Below are 27,543 nucleotides of genomic sequence, written 5' to 3'. Positions count from 1 at the left end.
CAATAATTAACATCCATATACTATATACGGACTAAGTAACTTCATTATGATTTCGAGTAAATTGAACTCAGACTTCGAAGCATTGTTGTTTTAGTAGCTTCCAATCATTCTCCCCAATTCTCCCCAATTTGTTCCTTCATTTTTGACGTAGAACTACATCTTTCATCAAGGATGCCAAATCAGAAAATAGGTCACGTTTTTATGAAATAAAGTTAACGTTAATAACTATTTTTGCCGTGAACGGATTCTGGCGATTTACATACCAAACGAATCGGAAATTATCTAAGATTTGTTTGATATACTAAATAATAGTCAATAGAGTGTATATGGTTTAAATTGATGAAAATTGGAAGCATTCCAATTTCCTCATACATTTGTTCTGTCCATTTGTGTGCTTTCCCGAACATAGCTGTCAATAACGAGCAACTTATCGACGAGCAACGAAGGGGTTGGAGACGAATGAATCGTTAGATTGAAAGTCTCCGTAAACAAAGGAAAAGAAAAAGAAGAACGAAGGGGAAATCGTATGATGTAAGGTCTCCGTGAACAAAGGAAAAGAAGAAGAACGAAGGGGAATATTTGCCTAGAGTATAAACAGTGGATCTTGCTGAGGCAAACTTCTTCTTCGAGAGGACACCGATTGGACAACACCGTTGCTGGGCGAGCTGGATCGCTTGTTCTTCTTTGTTTTGCGCAATCACATGTCTTCGTTTCGGACTGAGCTGTGGGCGCGAACAAATTACTCACTCGCTGACGTCTCTGGTATTTCAATCATTGCATCAAACTGACGCCATTGCTTTAAAGCTAGGCTAGCTTTAAAGCTCACAAGCTCACAGCTCACAAGAAAATCAATGTTCTGGAATTTTATCAGTGATTTGGTTTAGCATCACGGTAGGAAAACTCTCTCCACAAAGGATGACAGCTAAGCTAATCTAGACTGGGAATATTAATAGAAAGGGCTTCTGTTGAGAAGAACGCAAAACAGAGATTAGTATGCCATCGATATATGGATATTTGTGTGTGTACATGCGTGTGTCATAACCCGTACGTAGAAATAGTGCATCTTCGCTACGCTGAAATCCCATTTGTAATGATAAATATAAACAAGGAGGGAAGATAGCGGGAGGGAATTATTTACGCTAGGGTATTAGTAATGATTCTCTGCTGGGGCAAATGTTCAGCCTTTTTCCAAGCAGTTAACATTGTTTGTTTTCTGTCATCATAAAGGCTTCGTTGGTGCCTTTGACATTGCATAAATACATTGAACTGACGCTATGGTGAAGCAGGTGTTGAGGTTGTGCTCGAAAAACATTGTTTTGCGAGAAGGAATCATCAAAAAAATATCGTCAAATGATTCTACAATAGACAAACATTTCAGGGCGACCAAACTGGTAGAATGGTTATTTCAAAATTTTCGTAGCATTATAAAATAATATCCGCAGTTATAAACAAGCGACTTGAATCAAACTACAGCGTAGTTCCACGTCAAAAATGCGGTCGTGTCTTGAACACAACCTCCTATATTTTTTTATCTGCAGGCACTTGGTCGGCTCTGTCTGAACAAGGTATAATAATATATTCAATCAACTTATTAATAACTATGAATTATCTGAAAATCATTCACATTGTGTTTCAATATGAGTTACTCTTCCGGGTCCATTAAAGGACAAAGGGAAGAATCATCTGATGCGAAAAATCCAACATTTCATTTGAAATTCCTTCCATTTTCTCGTTGTCAGAAAAAAAACGTGGCTTTTCTCTAGTTGCTATGGTTGTATGCACTTGGCCCACTCTGACTGCATGCAATTATCAGTTTTTGCTGATCAGTCAAAATAAATTTATGCCATAAACCTGACTGTTTGCAACATAAGTGTGATCTGATAAAAGTAGATTGTTGGTAAGAAATTTTAGATTGTTCGCCAATATTAACTCCGTTTTGCTCTTATTTTGTTACTTAGTCCGGTTTGACTGAACTCCACATCATGACCAAATGAAGATGTGGTGACGTTATTTGCGAGTATTTTTGAAAAAAAAAAATTAAAAAGGGTCATTTGACCCGGTCGTGGTAAGTTTAGTATTAAATGATTCTTCTGCGAAATTAATAAAAAAATAAAAATAAAAATAAATAGAAAATGAAATCCAATGAATTTCAAGGGACGGTTAGCAAGGTCCCAAAGGAACCAAATATCTTCCTCATGTACAAACAGGCAATTTTTTTTCCAATTTGCCTGTTTATTACTCCAGATGTCATCTTAGAAAGAAACGACATTTCATTAAAACCCATCAGTAGAATTTTTGTTAGTAGACCTTCAAAGAGTCGATGGTATAGAGCTTACTCGTTGCCTTTGAAAAGGCCAACTTGCGAAATTTTGAAGTAACTCGCAGCCTTAACACCTTTGTCGCCCAGAGCTATTCGATCGAGTTTCTTGCGGGGCCTAAATTTAACTGTCGGTGCGCTAGAGAAATAAACGGGCAACGATAATTAAGAATTCGGGTTCGATTCAAGACTACTTTTCTGTTGAATCCGAATGAAATCAACCTACTGCTGATTAGAAAACTTATAAAAATAAGATTTCAGTCAATTATACAGTGTTGTAAATGATAATAAAAAATGAAATTCAACCGAACGTACTTGCTTTATATCTTATATTCGATTCAGTGACTCAAATCCGTAATTGTACTCCACCATGCAGATCTCTTTTCCCTTCTTTTGAAAGTCGAAAACATGCTTTCGGAACATTCTATTTAGATAAAATTATAGCGTCATATGAGAGTTAAAAGGTTTGCTGTCTGTTTTCAGAATAATGGTTTTTATTTCTTTAAAAATGGTGAATGTATGTGCTAATGTATGAAAATGGACTCAAACTCGTAATCGTACGCTGGATGAAATCTTTACTCGATTTCGAAGGCGTTGTTCAATTTCCTAATTCCATCATTATTATGGTATCCCTTGTTCATTGTAACTATCTCTAGCTGTCTTTAGCCTTGTCTACGAGTTTTTTGGTGTATTCAGAAAATATGTTTATCATTTTTTTCATTAAGTGGTTTCAGAGTGTCAAAAAAATGGGGTAGAATTGAGGATTCAAGTTTTGCCAAGACAATGACCCAGAGCTCAAGACATATGAAGTTCGCACATGGTTACATTACAATTACTCAAAAGCTATTGATATTCCTCCATAATCTTCCGACATCAATCCCAGTAAAAAAACTAAGGAAGTTATCTGCGTAAGAAAATTAGAAACCATAAAATTTCTAAAAATAACGATTTTAAAAACCACTTGATTGAAAAATTGATAAATATTCCTTCCGAATACACCAAAAAACTCGTAGATAAGGCCAAAAACAGCTAAAGATAGTTGCAATGAACAAGGGATACCATACTAATAATGGAATTCGGAAATTTGCCAACGCCTTCGAAATCGAGTAGAGATTTCAACCAGCGTACGATTACGAGTTTGAGTCAATTTTCATACATTAGCACATACATTCGCCATTTTTAGAGAAATCAAGTATATCACAAGAGAAGACCTGGACGATATAACATATCGAACATATCGAAGAACTTACTATAGACGACATAAAGGTATTGATTTTTCAACAGTACATTTAAAATGTGATTTTTCACAAATAACTATGTGCTACTAGTCAAGCCATTCCGTTTGATACCCATACTGATGAATTGAAAAAAATGTCCCATTTTGTGATAACTGTGTTCTACTAGTCAAGCCCTTTCATTTGATACCTATATTGATGGGGTTTTGATAAAATATGTAGTACGCCATCCTGGATATTCAAGATCATAGAATACGCAGTTTATAACGACAGCAGAGATAAAGGCGTGCTCCAAATTTCAGATCAATCGGTCAACAGGAAGGAGGTTGAATTTCTATTGATGTGGGACAACCCTGTAGATAAACATATATACATATTTACAGTAGGTAATCTATATAAATAAAAATGTAAGACAAAATCTGTTGGTAAGCGGAAAACCCGAAGAAGGGATGGTCCGATTTATGCCTTCTTTATTCTGTTGTAGATCAATATAGTGGAGAGCAAAATCGGAATATTTTCGGAAAATTGAATTCCCACAAGTTCGAAAATTACATCATAATAAGCGTTGTTAGTCCATTCGATATTTGCGCTATCGAAATTGATCTTTGTTCGTAAGTGGAAATGGATTTTCAGGCGAAATAACGCATTTCCATATCTTATATCTATAATTACAAATGGAAGGCCAAATGTGTTGGTAAGCGCAAAACCCGAGGAAGGAATGGTTCAATTTCAGTCATCTATGTTTCGTTGTATTCGTCTCTTCCCGTAGATCAATATAGCGGAGAGAAAAATCGTAAAATTCGGAAAATTGAATTCTCATATGTTCTACAATTAGTTAAGCGTTGTTAGTTCATTTGATGTTGGCGCTAACGAAATTGATTTTTGTTCGAAAGCGGAAAAGGATTTTCAGACGGAATAACGCATTCCTATATCTTCTATCTATATAAACAAAAATGGAAGGCCAAATGTGTTGGTGTGCCCTAAACCCGAGGAAGGAATGGTCCGATTTGAGCTGTCTTTATTTTGTAATATTCTCTGTATCAAACATGTATTCATTGCAACGGAGAAACATGTTATTTCCAAATGTTTGAAGAATCTTGAACGAGAATTGTGTCTGAAAATAATTGTATGTTATAGGAACGAATTTTTGTAGAAGTAGTAGACAATTTATAGTAAAAGGAAATTGTAAAGGGTCAAAGGGTAATCAATCAATGAAGAGTTCAGTGATTGGACTCACTAACGTTCACTTAGTAAGAAAACGTGGACGTTTGAAAGTTTTCAAATCAAAAAATCTATTTCGGGCGGGACTAAGTTCGTCGGGTCAGCTAGTGCTAAATAAAACCGTTTGAAAGAATAGTATGAAAACTATATTTTTATGTTTTAGATTTTTTGATTGTTCTACATAACCCATATTTACATTTAAGTGTCTATTATATCAAATTCCGTTTAAAAATTCTATTAAAATTGAACGAGAAAAGTGTTACCCACGTCTGGGTGACGGGGGCCTCCCAGGAAATACACCCGTCACCCAGATCTGGCCGAAAATGGCCGAGTTACAAGCGTGAGAAATATTTTATTATTTTGCTACATCTTCAATTTTTAGATTTTCACTTATACCCTATACCTTCCTGTTGAATGTATTTTACGTTGCATAATAATACAAAACATTGAGAAACGGGACGATTACGTATCCAAACTGCTATCGGCGTAAATGATAATATCATGTTTTCTACTTTCGAGGAATAATCGTGTGAATATATCGAAAATAAGTTCTAAAATTGTTTTCAAAATTTTAGTTCGGACAAAAAAAACGGAATTTCGATCATATCCATTTGTATCTATTTGTTAATCTAACTTAAGTAATCGATTGAGACACTGCTTGTGTATGAGAAGACTTGCGAAAAAAAAATAGTCTTAATCCGAAACACAAATATATGAGAGTATTACCCAGTATTAAATATTAAGATTCCAGTGAAGCCGATAACATCGAATTTCTTCGACTGTGACTACCGTAATTGAGAAATAATCCGCTTTAGTTGAAGAATCGGCATGTCCGCAAATATTCCTAGCGGCGGAACAAAATTTTAAACGACAATGCAAAAATCCAATGGAGTTTTGCAAAGATCTACCACAACTTGATTTATCAATAACATTACGTACTTCTTGAGTGATGTGTTACATGATTGATCCGAGGAACCAAACATTATTTTATGAAAATACTGTTCATCGCGAGCTATTACATGAAGAATATGTTCATCTACCACGTAGAGATTGAGCTTGTAGGAAAATATTTATGATAAACACATAAATGAGATATCAAAATGAAGACAAAGCGCAGCTTATGAATGGTACTGGGAACACAGAATCGCTAAATGGACGGGCAAACCCCATCATGTTTAGAACTTACTAACATCCGTTCAGTCCAACACTAGGAATATTGTAGAGAGGAGGCTGGTATACGAACGTTTCATAGCACGTTTCTTTCAAAACTCTCAGTTTTTGAATCGCTCATCTGTCGTAACTTGAATCGTTTTCATCACACTTTATCCACTTAACCATTATATCACTATGTAATACTAATGTCTATTGCGTAAACCGCTATTGCTATTTGTACTGTCTAGTAAGTATTTGTTGGATCACTAACAACTACACAGTTCTAGATGTCCTCACTTTCTAAAACGGTTTCCGGGGGAACGCTAGGAGGAAAGAAAGTTAGTTTAAAGGAAAGATACTAGATGATAGAGAGACAGAAACAGAGAGAAGAGCGAGACAAAACAAAAATAAGAATAAACGAAAACAATATGTAAAGCGGAAGAAGAGGAAAGCCGCACGAGCTGCGTATGCTTGCTGCAGTACTAGGCCTAGGATGACTCCCAGTTTTCTTTGGGCATACGTACGGTTTGGTGATCGTGACCGGCACCATTCCGTTGGTACCGGGCGGCGGGCTCTGGAGGGCCGCTAGCCGCGCGTGGATATCACAGTACAACTTGTTGTTGAGATTGAAATATCCCTGATTCTTGAGCGAAGTTCCACAGGTGGCGCACTTGAAGCAATCAGCGTGCAGATTTTTATCCTTGATGCGCACGAAGACGCCACTGTGGAGCGGTGTCGGTGTCGAGTGGTTCGGGGGTAGAGATGGTGGTGGTGGTGTTGGATGATGTGGTGATATCGATGTGTTTGATCAAGTTCATGTTGAATTTGGTTCGCATTTGTAGAGAGTGTGGATGTAGTTTCGTCACAGTACACAAACAAATTCAACGTGGAATCAAGAAAAATAAATCAAAACATTAAAATCATGCAAATATTGGCAAACTGTTCATAGGTAACCATCCAAAATTGGGGCGAACTTGAACGCACTCATTCCAATCAACACACGCATGCCAAACTTAAGATAATAGTTTAAAGAACAAATTTGTAAAATACAAGTCCTCTCTGTGAACGGTGGGCTCGAAAGCAGCCCAAGCGATTGGAAAGTCCATCGGTTTCGTCGAGGTTAATCTTACTCTTGGTGGATCCTGGGCGGGATGCCAGCCCTCGGTTGAGTCTGTGGTGCCGGTCGAGGTGCCGCTGGGACTGGGGCTGGAGCCACTGCAGTTGGTGCGGCAGCTGGAGTCGGGTGCTGCTGCTGCAGCTGCTGGGGCAGTGGATGCTGCTGTAGTTGCTGCTGCATCTGGGGTGGAATCGGAGATCTGGGCTTACCCAGCGAACCGACTGGAAGACGACCCGCTGTGGCATAACCACCTATCGCGTGACTTTGAGTCGCATAGAAATGTGAAGAGGCTGATTCCAGTTTGTGGATTGAATAATTAGAACGGTTAGAGTAGACGCTCTCTGTATCATCACGCAGAAATAGTCACGGGTAGGTTTATATATATACAAGGATTGGGAGTAAAACGTTGGTATAGGGAATTGGCACAGCAACAGCAAAAAAGAGGAAAGAAAAAATTACAAATTCGATTAGAACCACAACGGATGTACCGGCTTACAACCGGAAAGAAAAGAGTACAAATTCTTATGTCGTACGGTAGAGATGAAGATGCATTCGGCAGGCTGCGGAGTCTTTGAATTTGTTGAGAATTAAGAGTTGAGAGTTTCTGTGGTCTGTAGCTGAAAAACAATAATCGCGCTCATTCCTCACACTCGCTCTTGACCGTTGGGTCATTCATATTGGCCGAAATTTGGAGGTCTTTTCGGTTGGCTAATGGGAGGAACAAACTTACACAATCAAACGATCGCAAGCGTCGCAAATGTTTTGGCCAGCTGGAATACCGTTGGTGGCCGATGGTGGCTTATCGACCGGGGCACTGACGTGCCGTGTAACGACGTTAGTGTGGGACTGTTGTTGTTGTTGTTGCTGGTGATGCTGCTGGACCTGCTGTTGCTGTTGCTGGTGGGCTGATAGTGATGCTTTGGGTGGATCGACTGAAGCGATTAGTTCCACGTGTGTTCGATCGTGTTTCGGGTTAGTAAAGCAGATGCGTTATGTAATGGGATATCAACATGCTCTTGCGAATTAAACTATAGCTGCCAGATTTATGTTAATTAATAACGAGTACTTGACATATTTAATTCATACTACTGCTGCCAAAATCCCCATGAAAAAAAAAAGAGATTGAGATTGAGCCAAAATTTTAGTTTCAATGCGAGGTACCTGATTCTCTTCAAGTGCAGCCAAGAAAAGGATGAGAGGGTAAGATTAGTGCTTTGAGTAGGAGCCAAAACAAATATCTTAATCACACTAAAAGTCAGACAAAATCTTCGTAATGAATAACTAGTGAAAGTGAATTAATCTATCGTGAGAGGAAAGAGATGGGATACGCTTTTCCGACACTAAACTTCTGAAGCTACATTAGAATGAATTACTTTGAGGGTACATTTAATTATAGATTCACGAAAATCTTGAAAACATTGTTGATCCGATAAAAAAAAACAACGAGCATGGTGAGAAGTGGGCGGAGTGATTATTCAATTAGTTGATCGGATGAAAAGATGTTCCCGCCTCCATTGAGTAGCTTCAACATGACAGCTAACGCGTAGTAGTGCGAGATTTGTTCTTCATTACCTGGTTCTGGTTCGTTGCCCTGCTCGTGCAGCAATTTGTAGACCTCTGAATTGGCCGGCGAGTAGACACGCTCGTTTTTCTTGAAGTTTACACTAAAACGTTTGGATAGTAATTATTCATCCGACCGGAATGCACAAAAGAAAAAAAAATCCTACCCTAGAACACCACCAGCAAGAACCTCCGCCTGAGAGGACAAAGTTTCGGCAATGGTCTCGTCGCTATACATGGCCACCGGTGTATTGTATTGCTTGTTGACGATGCTCTTGACCTGTCCGTCACTGCCATTGACTTCCTATGGATGATAACAAAAAAAAAGTTGGTTTCTGTAGACATCGAAAAACAAACCCTTCACTCACCGCAGCGAACGGCTTGGCTGCCTGGTTGTGACCGCTTCCGATGTGCTGCACAGGCTGTGGGGTAGCGGCCAGAGAGGTCTTGGTCACCGGCGTGATGTGTCCGGGTAGCGATGGTGATGGGGATGGGAGAGATCCGGTTGGGGTGACCGATGGCCTCCAGGCGGTGCCTCTGTAAATAGTGAACCGAGAAACGAAAATAAGTATAAAATGTTGAATCTTCAACACATTGTTGGAATATATTTTCAAATGTGCTTTATTCAATTTAATATTGTTATTCTGTCTCCGATGAGATAGCAGCCAATGAACTGAGCTGCCCATATATTAGGTTGGGGAATAAGTTATGGGTGGGTTTTAAGTTTGGGTGAAATTCAAAACTATTTTTAATATGCTTCGGATTGTCCGATTTGGATCAAACATGCACCGTCTTGTCGTCAACGAAACTTGCTCCGACTTGCACTGTGGTCGCGCGTATTCTAGAGCTTGCCACTCAGAATGCATTCAAGGCGTGTTATTTGGCATAGTAATCCCATATTCATACTCATATTCATGGTCATATTCAACTGAGAATAGTCAGAGGACTATGGAGACATCGACCTTCGCATTAAATTGGAAAAGAGTTTTTGCCTCTTCCAGCAGTTTCTTTGTCAACATAAGTCAAAAGTCATTCGGGCCCCTCTCGTCGCTAACTGTTTCAAAGACGCTCCGTGCTTATTTCATTATTCACCACATATATTACTCCTGCCTTTTTCATGTATTGGTATGCATAGAAAAAAAGCAAAAAAGGAATTTCAACATACCAATTTAACAGTGTTTTTGAAATTAGTTTCTTTTTATTGGAGAGTATGTGTATCACACAGGCGATGTAATATATCTGGTACAGGTCGGACTCGATTATCCGGAGACTCGATTAACCGGAATTCTTTTATCCGGGATTTTAGACTCGATTATTCGGAGTATTTTATTTATGATTTTGTTTTTAGTTTTGACGTAGGACTACGGCTTTCATTTCTATACTGGGGTGTTAGTTCAAAGTTTCGAAAACGAAAGCGTTACGCCGTAGAACGATATTTTGAGCATTAATTACTCCTAAACAACTGAACGAAATGGTATGATAAACATTTTATTCAAAAGATAAAATGTCTACACGTTCTATGCTTGTTATTTTTTGATCCAAAAACTTGTTTCAATAGCCCTAAAATTGCTTTCATAATAGGTTATTGAAATCACACCAATCGGTATATAAGAGAGTGCCGCTCGGAAATCCACTCAGTTATGATTGCGCAACGATTGAGGTACAATCGCTGGAATGGATGAATGTTTCCCTAGCACAGACTTCAAAACCATGGAACCTATGCAAATTAGATGCAAGTAGCGGGAATTTCGTAATCGTTTGCATTTTTGTAAATGGGAATGTTTCCCTAACACAGACTTCAAATCCACGAAGCATACGGAAAATCGACACTGCAAAATAGATGCAAGCTGCAGGTACTTTTGTACTCGCTTGCCTTTTTGCAAACCGGAATGTGTTTTCCCAATACAGATTTCGAAACCAAGAAGTTGGGGAAATCGGCATTGCAGATACATTCAAGTCGGCAATACTTTTTACATTCCGGATTACGTTTTGCTATCACGGTCTAGAAAAGCGGGTACAAATGCAACGCTTTGGCTCGATTGTTCAAGACTGCATTGGAAGATATCTCTTCATGTCGCCAGCTCACTGAACTTCTACGCATACCGTTTGATTATTAGGGAAAATGTTGATAACTATCTGCTGCGATAACTGCTACCATAATGCAGGGATTGACTTAAATTGGGATTCGTTTGCAATTGAATTCGTAAATAGTTCCATTAATTCACTAGTTTAATCAATAATTTAATCAATACACAAAAAAGATAGCTCTACGCAGCGGCGATATCGTTCCCAATGAGGAACATTCGAGGTGGGATCATTGCTAATTGAAGAAATACAATTGATTACTAAGCCAACGGCAGTCCTACGTCAACCCTGCGGTTATATTATAGGTATAACCCATCAATAGTTTTTAGATCAGAAAATTTGAATAATTTGTTAAATTGTTTTATAATTTTGATCATTTGAACAAAATTGAACGTAGTTAGGTAGAGGAGGGGGCTAGAATAGGGGTTGTTTCAAACAATTAGTTTCGATTATCCACAGTAGATTTATATACGTAGAAATTTCTAAATTCAAATGAATGCTTTGTATGTGAAAATCCATTACGAGGAATCAGTTTGAGACTTTGAAGGCAATTAAAAAAAATCTCTGAAGGTATTTATAGCTGTACCAAAAATGTTGTCCTAGTACCCGGGAAGTGAATAAAATGAAGGTACAATTGCGTCGAATTCAAAGTGGAAAATTTGAGCTTCGGATATCAAACATTTATATATTTAAAAAAGAAAAATCCGGATATTATTTATCTTAATAGAATCAAGTGTGGCCTTAAGTTTCCCAGAGAGTGTATGTATATCGTAATGGGTGGCATTTAAAATTTTGAAGTTTCTTTCTCAAGCTGTCATAAAAATAAGCGGAGCTTCCGTTTGATGTTGGAACAGGAGCGTTTTACGGCCTTTATGTCAACTTTGCGAATGCATCTCTTGATTCTACCAGCCAACTATTTGCAATTAGTGGCTATTCATTTATTTTAAATTCAAATAAATGCTTTGAATTAATATTTAAACATACCTAATATGATAATTTAATGAAACATGGGTGTAGCTAAGATGAGTAAGGACCGTTTAATATGTTTAAATCTGGTTATCAACAGCGTACTTTTTACTTCAAAAATCATAAATTCAATTGAGAATATTGATTCAATAATTATAAATAATACGATCATTCGAAACATCATGCACCAAGTAAGGAAAAGAAAAAGTTGGAGTAGGAGTATTGAAATTGTTCCAAAGAATACACAGTCACTATCACTTGGATAGTCCAAGGTCCAAGAGAGCCGATTTCTGATAATATCCCTGGGTGATTTTACGGCTTTAAAAAAAACACTCAAACTTCGACATCTTTTTGACACTAGTAAATAAAGTCCGATTGAGCCGAAATTTTGCATAGGGTATTTCTCGCGGGAATCAACATTTTGCAGAAATTCCTTTTCGAAAATTCGAAAGTTACTTTTTTCATACATTTTTTGGCACTCTAATGTACATAATATGCAACAAAGCAAAAATTAAACTCTAACATTTTGTGATTTCTTCTTCTTGAATGGCGTTAACGTTCCCTGTGGAACTTTTGCCGTCTCAACGTATGCATCAACTGGCGTCATTTATTAATACTTAGTTGAGATATCTTAAGCCAAATAAAACGCCTTGAATGTATTCCGAGGGGCAAGCTCTAGAATACGCGTGACCACAGTGCAAGTCGAAGTAAATTTCTCTGATGAAAAATCCCCCGGCCAGAACGGGGATCGAACCCGAACACCCGGCATGATAATGTGAGACGCTAACCACTCGAACACGGGTGCACTCAACCACTTGTGATTTAACTAAAGTAAATTTTCTTTAAAATAGTTGCACGTTATTCTCGCAACAGGAATTTTTTCCAATGGCAATCCGTTTTCCTCAGCCTAAGTTATAACATTATCGATTCCACATTAGGCTGTTTCATTTGAAATATAATTTTCGGACTATTCATCTTCATCAACCGGATGTGGCTCCAAAACTGATGAAACATTCGCTCCCCCGGAAGTGTAAATCAATTTTGACGTGGGACTACGTCTAACCGGAGTATATGGGGGTGAAATGAAAACCTAAACACCGAACATGCAGGAAAAAATGAAAGATTCTGAATGCTTATAACTCGAACATTTCTTAATAGATCGGAAAGATGTTTGCATCAATTGGTTGCAAATATTTCTACGCGTCTATCACAATATAGAAAATTTTTATTTTTTCAAATAAACAATTGAATAATTGTAAAATGTCACTCATTATCCAAACGCTTCATGTCCCCGGTTTCGATTGGCCCAAATTGTGCTCCTCAAATGGTACCGACCAAAACAGGCGACTAAAGTGAAGAGTACAGATTAGGGTGATACAATAATAATAAATAATAAATAAGAAACGCGAGACACCCGCCACACGCCAAAATTGTGAACCAATCAGATGCAAGGAAAACATAGCCAGGCTATAAAAGCGCGAGCCATTCGGCACAGCCTGCATTCTTACAACGGACGTGACGCGGACGAGAGCTAGCGCGAAATATCGACAGGAGCGAAATCGAAGCAAACCTAAGCCTGAAATCGAGCTGGACGTCGCATCGGCCTGCTTCAATAGGAGCAGCAGCAGCAGCATCGGACAGCGAAGTTAACCCAAGCAACCATCGAGCTGAGGATCGCATCGGTCTGCTTCGGTAGCAGCGAACATCGAGGCTAATCCAAGCAACCCGCGGTCGAGCTTGGCGTCGGTCTGCTCCAATAGCAACAACAGCAGCAGCAGCGGCAGCGAACATCGCAATTAATCCGATGCGATTCTCGTGTCAACCAACATGGATACAATGCGCTCTCCACTCTGAAACAATCATTATTCGGCATTAGGTAGTCAAACGAGGAGGACCGCTACCGCTTTTTAAAGAGTTTATAACAAAGTTTTCTGTTTCCGACCAGTGTGTTTCTAATGATTCCCGGACGTATAGGAGTGAAAAATATTTAAGAGTGCTGTGGTAATATTCACATCGAAAGCGAAAATCGAAGAATGCGCCTTTTCTTTGAGCGTTTTGCATCGATTGTTGAGGTTTTTTCGTGGTGGACTCTACAACAAGTGTTAGCGATTTCCAGGAATATATCCCAAAAGTAAAAAGCCTCAAACAGGAAGTTTTGGAGAGGAAAGCGATCATTTAGCAACACCATCGAGACAGCACTCAAGTTATGATCCAGCAGCACAAGCGCCAATGAAAACACCAAAGGTTCTTCTCAGAACCATCAAAAGTTTCATAAAGAGTAAATTGTTCGAGTCAACTAATCCATTCCCAGAGTAACTTCACGTACAGGTGACTTTATCTTAGGAAATTTGAATTGACAGCCCTTGGGTTAGTCCCACGTCAATCCGGTTATGTCCCCGACATTACCCCCATCTTTTTTTTTTACGTTTTTGAGCATGTCTTGATCACTTTTGCAACATGGGCTCGAATATTGTAATGTGTAACAAGCTTTTTGTAGTCATTTGAGCTCTCACTTCTTGTATGCACATGTGCTCTGGCGAATGAGCACGCTCCGAAGCACAGATCAAATGTTTTGTTGTCTGCACCGTTTCTGCACCGAGTTTTGCGTCGTGTTTTACATCGTATTTTGCGACGTGTTTCTATACCTGTTTAACATCGCGTTTGAATCTGATTTGCTTTCTATATTGAGTTATCTTTCTTCACACAAGCGCATACGGTTGTTATGGAGACGCACCGTTGTTTCTATGCTTTGCTTAGAGCGAACGAAGACAAAACCGGCGCTAGAATTTGATGTGTGTGTATAAAATGAAGCGCGCATCACACAAGTGAGAAACGATATTTAGTATCTGAATTCGTCGTTCATTCGGCGTTCTTTTGTTTATGAATTTGGTACACTCCGTACCAAGAGAGAATACGTGTTTGTTATGAACGCGCGCTGATGGAAATTGAAATAAAGCGCAGCGCAGCATATGTTTTCTGTAGACTGCTCCACAGTGTCTTTCGTTGTTTTAAGGTGGTTTGTTTTTAATTTTTCAACTCACACACACATGCAACACAAACAAAACATTGGACGTAAACACAGTTCCGAAACATTTAAAATGAAGTAGAAGTATCATAGCGATGAAACATTATTGAAAATATTAGTGTAGTATTGATACGAGTGATCATGAATCTTTGGCAATGCAACGACATTGAAAACTGATGAAACCACGAATAAATGCAGCTTTGCAAGCCAACTCGAGCACTCCGACGGCCGAAACTCTATAATCGCTGTTAGGTATACTGGTGCTCCGGCACCAATCCGTTCGGCCTAGTTACCCTTGCGGAGCAATCAGTGAATGCGACCAACAGGGAACTGGATACCTGCACGGTTCGAGTGAGACTTTGCCTTTCCCTTAACTTGTCCTCCTTTGTTACGTCCACGATGCCGATGCCGTACAACCACACGGGTATACGGTTTGAAAGAAAATAAGATATTTTTTTGGGGTCCGCGTGTTTTATACTCTAGCGGTACACACTCACAGGATAGAGACAAATCGGCAGACTCAGCCAGAGGGGCGAGTCCAACGAGACGAGCGAATGAGCGTTAAAAGGGAGCGATGGCAAAAAAATACATTAGAGATACACTGCAAAAGTTTAAAGCCTCTTAAAAACAAAGAAAGAAGAAGAAAAATACATTCATTACGGTTTGTTCGCTCGTTGGATTCACATGCAGGCTAAAAAGGGTCTTTTTCAGGATCACAAAATGATCTACAATCTAAAGCGTTTATTGTTTTGTTATCACTCGATATCCCATCTTGTTCGGCTAAACCTTTCTGTTTAGCGATTGCGTTTGCCACTCGCCACAGCTTTCACAGTTGGAAAATTTCTTCCCATCCAGCTTTGTGACATGTTGTACAGTAAATTACATTCAATGCGACGTGCCGGAACACCACTCAGTGTCGCATTGGAGGCGATTTTAACCTGTAATTGAACATTTGCGATGACAGTGGTACAGTGTCGACTTTCAATGTGGGGTCATAATTTGGATCTCTATGTTTACAAAAATGTCCAACTAAATAAGTCGCATTACATGTCCGTCCAATTAGCTAAATGTCGAACTAATTGTAAATTACTGTACTTTCAATCTGGAAACAATTTAAGAATAGGTGAAAATTTAATAATCAGGAAAGTCCCCAACTATCAATAAGCTCAGAACAACTGTCAAATTCACATACTCATCAGATCCTGGCAAACAAATTATGAAAAAATCAATTTGTGTTTTATTATTATTTTGGATAATGTTTTAGAAAGCATCTGTAATAAAGCAACTGTATTTCCTAAACTCTTTTATGGAAGATTTAATGGCCCTGAAAAGCGCCTTGTTTTATGGAATGGTTCCAATTTAGAAAATATAGTACTCGTGGTTTTGAAAAAAAAACCATTTCGAACGCCCTCGATGCCGCCTTGTTCTGGATTTGCCACCAAAGTAGTTTGTATAAAGAACAAACTTTTTTCTTCTGCTACCTGATGCCGTTTTGCGATTGCGTTTGCCACTCGCCACTCGCTGCAACTGCCTGTTGTCTTGATGTCCACCGAACCGAATGTGTCCTGTTCCGAATGCGGGTTTTCTTATCGTCGCGAGCAGCTTTACCAGCTAACTCGATCACTTCGGCGGCCGAAACTATATAACGCCGGCTAGGTGGACTGGTGCACTGGTACTAACGCGCTCGGCCTAGCTACCCTTGCGGGGAACTCCAGATCAACACGGTTCGAGCGAGATTTTGCCTTTCCCTTCACTTTTTCTCCTTTACCATGTCCAGACATGGCTGCTTGGGTTGGTTTGTTGATGTATTGTGATGCGAACCGATGTGGTGTACGGTTTGAATGAGAATGATCGTTACGGCAGCGGAGCGGGGATTTTTAAGCTGACTGGCTGGCTCGAGAATTACGCATGGGTGAGACTGCGACCAATGTTTCGTTAATTTTTTTTTCTTTTTCCTTTCCAATCATGCTTCATTCTATTTCGCTGCTGCTCTGGTTGCCCGTTTTGGTCGATACGATTTGAGGAGCACAAAATGGACCAATCAAAAATGGGCACATAGTGCATTTTGACAATGCTTGATATTTCACAATTATTCAATTATATATCTCAAGAAAAATGAAATGTTATTCGTTATGATAGATGCGTAGATATATTTCCTATCAATTGATGCAAAAACCTTTGCGATCTATTGAGAAATGCTCGAGTTATAAGCGTTCCAAATCTTGCATTTTTTCCTACTTGTTCAGTGCCTAGATTTCCATTTCACCCCCTATATCTTCCGGTTAGACGTAGTCCTACGTCAAAAAATGATTCTCATGTTTATCGAATTGTTAATTTGAATTATGAATTGGTTCCAAAGGACCTGGCTGGGTAAGGAAGTGGAAAATGCCCCCAAATAAAATCACTAAAGCATCAGGAAAATATTGTATATGGTACAAAATAAGAAATTTTGGTTATCGTTTTGTTCCCCTATGTGGGTCACCGTAGTATCTGGTGATAGTGAAAAACTTTTGTTTCAATTTTTTGCACGCTATTCTCAATATCTTCGAGATAAAAATTACTAGAAGTAGTTAAATTTTTAGAAAAATACTAGAAGTGCCTCTTATGGTGTATCGAGCACTACTGGGTCTCAAAACATAATTTGAAAATTCCTTAATTTCGAATTTCGAATGCCTAAGAAAACGTGTATTGCCGTTCATTGGATCTCACCGGGGTCCCGTAAAGTATTTACGTTTACCATCACAGTAGGAAAAACAGCCGATGAAATTGAGCAGCAGTTTTTGACGAAGCTGGTGGCTCGTATTCAATCATAAAGATTGTTGTATCTTGTACAGGGTTTTCCAACTTTAAATTCCGAAAGTAAATTGAAATAAAACACACTTAGAATTAGAATTTCGATGAAACTTTTATTTTAAATTAAAGTTTGGTTTATGCCATTATGTGTGAAATACAACATCATTCAAATGTCCACCTAGGGTTTCCTCGCACACCTTGATCCGGAACAGGTAATTTTCGATGACTTTCCGGCACATATGGGGCGGTATCTCGGTCATAACTTCACGAATGTTGTCTTTCAAATGTTCAAGAGTTTGCGGAGAGTTGGCATAGACACGGTCTTTCGCATAACTCCACAAAAAAAAGTCTAGCGGGTTCAAATCGCATGATCTGGACGGCCAATTGGCATCACCAAAACGCGAAATTATGCGTCCCTCAAATTTCGTTCGCAATATGGCCATGTTCAGTCGTGTTGTGTGGTACGTGGCGCCGTCCTGCTGAAACCACATGTCATCCGTATCCATATCTTCAATTTGTGGCAAAAAAACGGTTAACATGCGGCCATAGCACCATTCACAGTTACCGTCTCACCGTCCTCATTTTCAAAGAAATACGGCCCGATGACTCCACCAGACCATAATGCGCATCAAACAGTGACTTTTGGCGGATGCAATGGCCTCTCAACAATCACGTGTGGATTTTCTGAGCCCCATATATGGAAATTTTGGGTGTTCACATAGCCACCGAGCTCGAAATGCGCCTCATCGCTGAAGAAAATTTGATGCGAAAATTCAGCATTTTGCTGCTGTTGTTCGTTCACCCAATCGACGTATGCCCGACGCATTCCATGGTCACCACGCTCTCATTTTTGTACCAGTTGGACTTTATATGGATGTAGGTGCAAGTCAAATGCAAAATTCGCCCCAATGATGTGTTTGACAAGCCCAATTGTTGAGCATGCCGTGGAATCGAAACAATCGGGTCATCCTCCACACTGGCAGCAACAGCAGCAATATTTTCGGCCGAACGCACATTACGATGATGCAGAGGTTTCACAATATCTGCTACGGATCCAGTTTGTTCGAATTTACGCACTACATTAGCGATTGTGTGCTCTGTAGGCCGTCCATGACGACCAAAATCCGTCCGTAATGCTCGAAAAACATTTGCCGGTTTTTCATCATTTTCATAGTATAATTTAACAAAATTAACACGTTGTGCGATGCTAAAACGATCCATATTGTAAAATGGCATACATTCAACTAACGATATGACGCTTTGGTTGACAGCTATGTCAAACGGTTGTCAGCGCAGGGCTGTATACTTTCGGAAGCCCGAAATGGAAAACCCTGTATATTGTATCTTATTGTCAATAAATACCGAAGACTTTCCTCTAATAACGTTTTACTCTATGTCAGACAGATTCTGCGATTATCCGATTGAAAGCGTACCGATTATAAATTGGTACGGTTTTAAGGTATAAATCGTTATCTGCTTGTAATTGGTAAATAATGCTCGGATCATCATTCGATCTCCGAAAGAGTGTCAATTTAGATGCAGCCTTCACCATAATCCGCAAATGTAAACCTTCGCACAAAACTTACCTGGAGACTGCGAGTTCGAAGGAATTTCCTGCCGCGAGGATGACATCCTGTGCTTCCTTGTGTCTCAGGTTGAACACCTCGGTGTTGTTAACCTTGATCAGTGCATCACCTGGCTGCAGACCGGCCTGATCGGCGACGCTACCACCGTTTACCTGTAATATAAAGATTGAAATCAAAACATATTAGTCATCGGAATCAATCGAGTAGAAGCTGTGGTGAGAATTTCGTGACACGAGTTTCGGTGTACCAAACAAACATCTTTTTATAAATATAATTGAACGGAACAACGAAGCCAAATTTATTGCCAAAGGTTGATTACGATGGTTTAACTCACGGAACCAACGGATCGGTAACGAACAGGGGGGAAAGGAAAATTTCCCCTCTGTCAACATTGAGGTTAATTGGTCCGTGGAACGAATCTCGGGAGTCCACTTTAAGCCTGCGGTCTATTTTAGGTAGCTTCAAGCGATATGGGATTAATTCAGCTCGGTCGTGCTCGGATAAATCATTTATCACAAATAGATTCTATTTCTGGGAGTGCTTTTCACTTTCCATTCGCGAGTCGTCAATTATCGGAAGGGAATGCAACCCGCGCGGAGGCACGTTTCCATCGCATTAATTCTTTCGCTTATTTTTTGTTGTTGATATTTTTTTTTTTTTTTGTTTTGTCATTCATATCCCTGGGAGCAATTTTCATTGCTAATGAAGCTATTAGCGGCGTGACTGCTCTGCCTCTAAGAGTGGGATTTACTTTCGCTCCGAGGTATATTGCACCGCGTAGAAAATGAATAATTACCTCCCCGCTTCCCTCCTCTAGATAGGATTCCAGGTGACGCAGCGCGATAAGCGAGCGAAATTCGTGTTCACTGTTGGTGTGAATTATCGAACTAGGCGTGTTGCAGTTTTTTTTGCTGCCTGCTGGGGGTGTGAAGTAAGTTATGGAAGGCATATCTGGTGCACATGTCACACCATTCCATTGTCTTAAGTGAACAGGAATGATTGACACTCGAAGGAGGTGTGTTTGAATGACATTCGTCAAACACGCGTCAACTTGTTGCTATAGCCGAGAAATCTAAGCAGACTAACATTCCAGCGAGGAATAACTTCATCATTGTGTCAATGGAATCTCACAGATTAACCAATTCGATTCATGTGTGATTTCCGGGCAGAAAAATTGTAAAAAAATCATTCCAAGAAAATGTAGAAGATAATACAATAACGTCCCGATTATTTCAATGTGCGTTTTTATCACGTCTGGTTTATATCACTTTAGAATTTATCTCCGAAATCGTTTCGCTTTTATCACATTTTTCAATTCAGATCAATTCAGCTTTCAGTACTCAATCAAATTCACGGAAAGTATTCTTACTATGGAGTTTGTAGCCTATACCACGTATTTCATTTGAAAGTCATACTAAATAGTTTCATAAGCATAGAATCACCAACAATGGGTGAATCTGAACGACTTTCTCTTTGATTGTGTAAAGTGAGATGCAAGGCCTTTGCCGTTTACCTAGTTTGAACCGTAGAAAAGGCAGTGGTGGAATATTCAATTTTAATTTTTATTCGAATTCTATAAGAAGTGACCAATTCTAGGCCAAAATTCACTATACTGTATACTTTGAAGATACAACAAACATATACACCGCTCCACAACCGAATATAACTGAAAATAAATCATAGACATTCACATGTCATTCAGGTACTAGAGCTAATATTCACAACAAACGAATGTCATATTCAGAGCATGTACGTCTGTACGTTTTTTAAAAAAAGAATCAAAAAACGTGTCTGTTTAACGTTACAAAAAAGCAGGGCATATTAATGAAAACACAAACACTTTATTTTAATGGAAAATACAGTAAGTTAGAAACGGCTGAACACATGTTCTTTCTCAAGCAACGAGAACTTAACAGCAGCATTTCTTCTGAAATTATTCGTTTGTGGGCTAAGCAACATGCACCTAATTTTGGAATACCTGCGTCGTTTAAGATCAGTGATGCTTGGTGCTTTGATGCTTGGCGATTTGACCAATGACCAAATATATGATTACAACGAATGCGGCTCATTATTCAAAATGATTACCAGACAAAAATTGGAACAAGAAAAAATGTCGCGGAAATCAAAACTTACAGAAACCGGATAGCTTCCATATTGTGTTCCAACCTTTCTAGTATTCATGAATTTCCATTGATGACAATTGAGAGATCGAAGATCAAAAATACGTCTCTTTAGTTGTACTATCGAGAATCCTGGGTGAACCAGCAACTATTCTGTGAATGACTCCAAAATCAGTTTGTTCTGAAGATGCGTCAGTTTCTGACCCGAAATAGATTGCAATTTAAAGTCGTTCCACTAACGACTTTAAATACACTGGGCTCCATTGTGGGGTTGAAATTTGACCTGACAATGGGCTGATAAGACCTTTTTCTGCCGCCAAATTATTTTTGACGAATTACTGCTTATTAAATTATTAACTGTTGCTTTGAAGAAATTCTTGAGTTTAACGATTAAAGTGCTCTTTACATTTCCTCTTGAATACTATTTGAGAATTTACAAGAGACAACTCATTTGACAATGAATTTCAGTGTGAAATACCTCTTACGAAGGAAGAGTTACCATCAGAGTTGCCACATTTAAATCTGTACCAGAGGGGTCAAAAATCTTACTCATCTGTACTTTTTTTCCAAAAATATGTACCATCAAAAATATTTGTTGTAGAAAAAAAAACTTATTAGGATTAAAAAATTACTCATACATTTACTAGAAATGTTAAATTTACATTTGCAGGTCATTCGTGTGTTTGAAGATGTTTATACATAGTTTTTCTGAAATTAGATTGCATACTATCATTTTTTTAAATTTTCGAGCTGCCACCACGATGTTTAACAAAATCTTTTGATCTCGAAATAGCGTTCATCGTATCGTTGCTGAGCCGATTTTAAAACTTATTTTTGTTCTGATTATATTCAGAAAAAAATAGCTCAACAGTTGCCGAGGAGTGAGGCATAGGTGATTCAATGATCAAATAAAAATCTTTCAGCTCTTCATGTGGCATCGTGAATTCAGGTTTTTCAGCCTGTAACAAACGATTCAATCTGTTGATCTGGGGCAAAACGTCGCACCGTCCGACGCGTTCAGAAGATCCTTGTAAAGAATTTCGTCCTTATGAAACTTATCAATCATGCTAAATGCTTTTATGATCAGCAGCACCAAGCGATACTGCGGTGTAGAGTCGTCATGTAACTTTATGTTGCTTTGTTCAAATATAAGAAATTTCACAAATGGAAAAAAATCTGTACCAATCTGTACTTTTTGACGAAAATCTGTACTCTGTACCGTACAGAATCTATACCAAAAATAACGAAAAAATCTGTACCATTCCAGATAAATCTGTAGTGTGGTAACACTGGTTATCATACCTGGATGTGAAGTGTCGTGGAATTGTATATTTTTTTGAGCGTGATCCTCTTAGAGCTACTAATTTTTTGTTTGAGTAGCTTGGAAGTTTCGTCCTTGCAAGGTCGAATAAAAAGATGCAACATCTCATCGGAACAAATACACTAAATAGACAACCAATCTGACGATATTGTAGGTGTAGGCTACTTGTACTTTAGATTGCGCAAAAACTGATCAGTTAGATAAACAGAAATCGCAGGCAATGAAGTGCAGCAATGCAACGCATTAGAAAAGCTTAAGTTTAGTGTCAATGCTGAGGAAAAATGTGGTAGCAGACAGATTACGAAGGCTACTATACACTATTCCACATTGTTTGAAGATAGATTTATCAAAGCTAAAATTGGATTGAATAATTATACCAAAACTCACATCGTTTTCAACATATTAAGTTATTGAGCTATTCAACTGCAACCTTGATTTGAGAATGTTGGTAAATTGTGAGTTATTTATGAATAACTAACTGATCCGGCAAACGTGGTTCGACCATTTCAATTATTGCTAGCGAATATTTTGGTTGGTAAAAACCAAATTAAAAATATATATGAAGAAATATCTAATGTTAACGTTGGGTGGAGATAAACACAACCATATAAATAAGTTTCGAATCTGATAAGCCGTTCCCTTGTGATGATGAGTTATCCGTACGTGGAAATCCATAATTATTATCACAATAACATGAATCTCAATGTCGTCAAAGTTTATTAAAGTTAAATTAAGAAATTAACTCCAATTAGACACGCTTATCATTGTAGAACAAATACGTAATCATTTTTTCGATCTCACTTTTCACTGCAGCAGATATGCGCAGCTCATTTTTTCGAATGTTTCTAATCGTCTCAAATATTTTTCAAAGTATTCTTTCATTCTAATTTGGGTGAAGACACACTTTACGCTATATAGACTACGCAAATCTTATCAGCCGTTCTCCTGTGATGATGAGTTATACATACCTGGGAAAACCTTCTTTTATATATAAAGAACATGTATTGGTTTTAATGGCATTCAGCATAAGTTTATTTCTGCACGACCATTTATATGTTCTGTCAAGGTCTCAATTTATTTTTCTTGAAATGGGCGTTGCAAAAATGTGTATTTTACAATGTTTCAGAACACCAGGAATATCGTTAATATACAATGAGAATAATATTGGTTCTAATATCGAACTTTGGAGTTCTCCCGAGGATATTGGAACTACAATAAACACCGTTTTTAAAAACGGTCTGACTCCGTACTATAAGACATGATCGCATCAATATCGTTGCTGAAATCTTTTTTTTTTAAATTGTAAATTTTGGATGTTATTAAAGTTTGCTTTTTCTTCTTATCGGAGTTATTCTAGATTCATACATATTGGATAAAAACAGATTTTTCGTTTTGAAAAAAATATATTGCTTTTCAAAAGTCAGGAATTCGTGATTTCATTCGCGTGATATCTCGGCTTATGTCCAATCACTACAACCTAAACGCGCATCTCTATCGCATTGGGCTCGCAGCAAACAATCTTTGTGATTGTGGCGATGGCTACCACGACATCGAGCATGTTGTCTGGTCGTGTATCCGGTTCCATGCTGCTCGCTCTCAGCTCTCTAGAGCACTGAGAGCACAAGGCAGACAATCGGAGATCCCCGTCCGGGATATCTTAGGTAGCCGTGATCCTGATCTTCTGCTTCATCTATACCTGTTCCTCAGGAACGCCGATGTCAACGTTTAATGATGTTTCCTTCGTTGTGTCCCCGTTTTATATCCCTCCTATCCGATCGATAAACTTTTACTTAGTCGCGGCAATACATACACACACTCTTTACAGATGCACGGGCCAAAGGTTGTGCAGTCCACTGATGATTCAACAAGAGCCAAAGGTTGTACCGCTCATGACAACTCTACACGAGCTGATGATTGCGCCGGTTTGTGACCATTCTATCCTGGATTCCTCGAGTCGAGAAAGACGCACCACGCTAGATATGAGGTACAGACTAGGGGGGCGTTGCTGATCAAGGGTCAGCTGCATCCCAATAGGAAGTATCCCGAGTCGGGCACACGTACAGAGCATTGGAGACAGCAACATCCGAATTACGAAAACACTTGTAATACTAACCTCGAGCCAACCGCGAGTAATCGGTTACATATTACTAACACAGATAATAAGAAAAATTGTCAAAGTATTGAACTCCCGGCCCCGTGAGGCTAACGCCATATGAGCCTTGATAAAAATATATATTTTGGAAAAAAAAAAAAAAAAAAAGTCAGGAAGAATATGAATAAAAAAAATAATCAAGACATTTCATATTTCATCTGATTTTAGGGAAACAAAAAAAATTAGGCAGACATTCATTTATTCATTCGATTTTATATGCACAGTTTCGTTCTACAATTTTGCGATATCTTTCATGCCACATGAAAAGTTTATTCCTCCCTGAATATGTGTGTTATCTCGTCGAAAATGCTGTTCATAAAGTGGATTTTTTTTTCTATTTGAGAGAATTTTGCAGGGACCTTTATCGGATATAGTCTATAGGAGGCAATATATGTTCTCAGCCAAACTATTGCCAGACAGAATTTGACGTGTTATCAAAGAGACATTTGGCATTTGGCATTTTCCTGATGGAACACGGCGCCTATCACACTGACTAATTCTGCAAATTTTCCCTGGACTACATATTGCAGATTCTTATATAGTTTTTGAATCATATACGATTTTATGTTATACACTGGAGTCGCTTTTTACGTGGGGGATACGTGCCACGTAAAAAATACCGTGAAAAAAATCGCTTAAATTCCAAAATCCGCGTAAAAAGCCGCGTTAATTTTAAATCGTTAAATAATCCGCGTAAATTTCAAAACACGTGTAAAAGTCTAGAAAACAGTTAATTAATTGTTTAAAATGCAACCCATATTCTAACAATTGATTAACTGATTTTTTTGCATGCTACAATCATGCTATCTGTTTCTCCTTTTATTTCTCAGCTATTAATCAGTGATACACTTCAAACTTATTTCGTGGAAAGATTGAAACTGCCTTTAGGTATGCTTAGGGATACCATCTGGTCGGAGTTATAAATCAGGACACCTGTCACAGTTACGACTATGACCAAACCATTGTGATTCTTTGAGATATATATATACGACCATTCCATGCCAAACCGTTATAGTGGTTCTCAGATTTCCATGAAAAGTGGTAGTTTTATTCTTTGTTGCAAAATATTAGACCCGCATTTTTATTTTTTCGTTAGGGTGACCATTTCCATTTTAGGGTGGTCCGAAAATAATTTTTTTCAACTCTTTCCCAAAAATGACTTTGTTTCAAAAATTCATAACTTTCGAACCACTGAACTCTAAATCGGTTCAGTGGTTCGAAAGTTATGATTTTTTGAAACAAAGTCATTTTTGGGAAAGAGTTGAAATAAAAAATATATTTAAAATTATTTATTAAAATTATTTTATTAATCGGCATATCGAGTTAGAGCCAATGAGCTAGCAAAATAATAACTCAAAAACGAAAAAAATAGCACCTCTGATATCGAGGTATGTAATGTAAAAAATCCTCAGCTCTACAGAAAAAATATTAAAAAATACAGCGCCCTCTATCTTTAACCGATAAAACTATGAAAAACTGTGACTCAATCAATAATTACTGTTGGCACGAGCACTTTGACAACGATTCGGATTGGATCTAACAGTTTGAAAAACGACCGAACTTTGATTAAACGTAAATCACTTTATTCCAATTAACAATTCTTTATTCTTGACTTATGAAGATAGACCGATGTGTAAGTATTGAAGGTATATCGTGTTCTATACTATTCTGGTTTGTGCATAGCTATGTATACAAATTCAGTGGTGATAAGGGATACGAATAACGAAATATTACTATGGGACTCTCTTCTCTCGTTAGCCGGAGGTTAATGATAAGTAAGGGTATACTAAGGAAAAAGTGAGAGTGATCGAGTGCGATCAATATAGCCTTATACACCAGGTCGTAATGATGTGCTATGGTTTGCGCTAACAATTACAAAAACGAAAAAACAATTTGTTTTCCCAAAAGTAATATTTTTTCAAACAAAAAAAAAGTAACTCGTAAGCTTCAGTTTGATATATCGATCATATGAATCGGTCTAGTAGTTCAGAAGTTATGAATTTTTGTAATGGAAAAAAAGTGAAAAATTTGTTTTTGCGAACCATTGATTAACTTTGGAAAATCATATTTTAAAAACGAAAAAAATAGCATCTCTGATATTGAGATATGTTATGTAAAAAAATTCTCAGCTTCCAAGAAATTTTTTTTGCTTGTTCAATATTTTTTAATAAATAAGCTTGCAGCTTATTGGTTTCAATTCGATGTGTCGATCATCTGAAACGGTTCAGTGGTCCAAATGTTATGAATTTGTAGAAAAAGTCATTTTTGGGAAAAAGTGGAAATAATTGATCTTTCGAACCACCTTAAAATGGAAATGGTTACCCTGACGAAAAAAATAAAAAAACTGGTCTAATGTTTTGAAAACTCTGAAGTAAAATCGGAATATTCGGACAATTGAATTTCCATATGTTCTACAATTACATCATGATAAGCGCTGTTAGTTCATTCGATGTTTGCACTAACCAAATTAAAAGGGGAAATGGATTTTTAGGCAAAATTTCGTACTCTTATATATTATATCTGTATAAGTAAAAATGGAAGGCCAAATGTGTTGGTAAGCGAAAAACACGTAAAAGAAATGGTCCGATTAGAATCGATTTTATTTTTCTGAATTCGTCTCTTTCTATAGATTAATTTAATGTTATGGTTAAAATTTTTGAAAATTTTTGAGATTAATTAAAAAAACAATTCAATGTTCTACAATGACATCGTTGTTAGCCCATTTGGATTTCACGTTTGTGGAATTAAGCTTCGTGTTCCATTGAAGTGAAGCGAAAATGGCAATGGATTCTCAGGTGAATAACGCGCTTTGAAAATAAAAAATTATCAAAAACGGAGAAACATGTTATTTGCAAGTGAAACAAAAATCTTAGGGTGAAATTCTGTCTGGAAA

General features: G+C 38.0%; 1 protein-coding gene across 12 annotated transcripts in view; it reads right to left on the bottom strand.

Moving 5' to 3' along the window:
* The window catches only part of LOC129771493 (PDZ and LIM domain protein Zasp-like), a 180,397-nt gene that overhangs the window by 26,907 nt on the left and 125,947 nt on the right, over positions 1-27,543 (bottom strand). For 8 of the 12 annotated variants that reach the window (XR_008742390.1, XM_055775174.1, XM_055775175.1 and 5 more), the window contains exons 5-10: positions 19,058-19,209; positions 8,971-9,139; positions 8,770-8,906; positions 8,615-8,706; positions 7,773-7,974; positions 6,450-6,647 (exon numbers count right to left, since the gene is read on the bottom strand). Coding sequence is in view for 11 of the 12 variants with exons in the window: in XM_055775174.1 (XP_055631149.1) it covers positions 6,450-6,647; positions 7,773-7,974; positions 8,615-8,706; positions 8,770-8,906; positions 8,971-9,139; positions 19,058-19,209 (950 nt within the window). In the remaining variant the exon portion in view is untranslated. Of the gene's footprint in view, positions 1-6,449; positions 6,648-7,055; positions 7,384-7,772; positions 7,975-8,614; positions 8,707-8,769; positions 8,907-8,970; positions 9,140-19,057; positions 19,210-27,543 lie in introns of all 12 variants that reach the window. The other 4 variants (XM_055775178.1, XM_055775181.1, XM_055775177.1 and 1 more) reach the window with 3 other exon arrangements.

This window comes from Toxorhynchites rutilus, chromosome 2, assembly GCF_029784135.1.
Source record: "Toxorhynchites rutilus septentrionalis strain SRP chromosome 2, ASM2978413v1, whole genome shotgun sequence".
In the NCBI taxonomy this organism is placed as follows: Eukaryota; Metazoa; Arthropoda; class Insecta; order Diptera; family Culicidae; genus Toxorhynchites; species Toxorhynchites rutilus.
The sequence above is the reverse complement of the archived record's forward strand: the minus strand, read 5'-3'. Positions and strand labels throughout refer to the sequence as shown.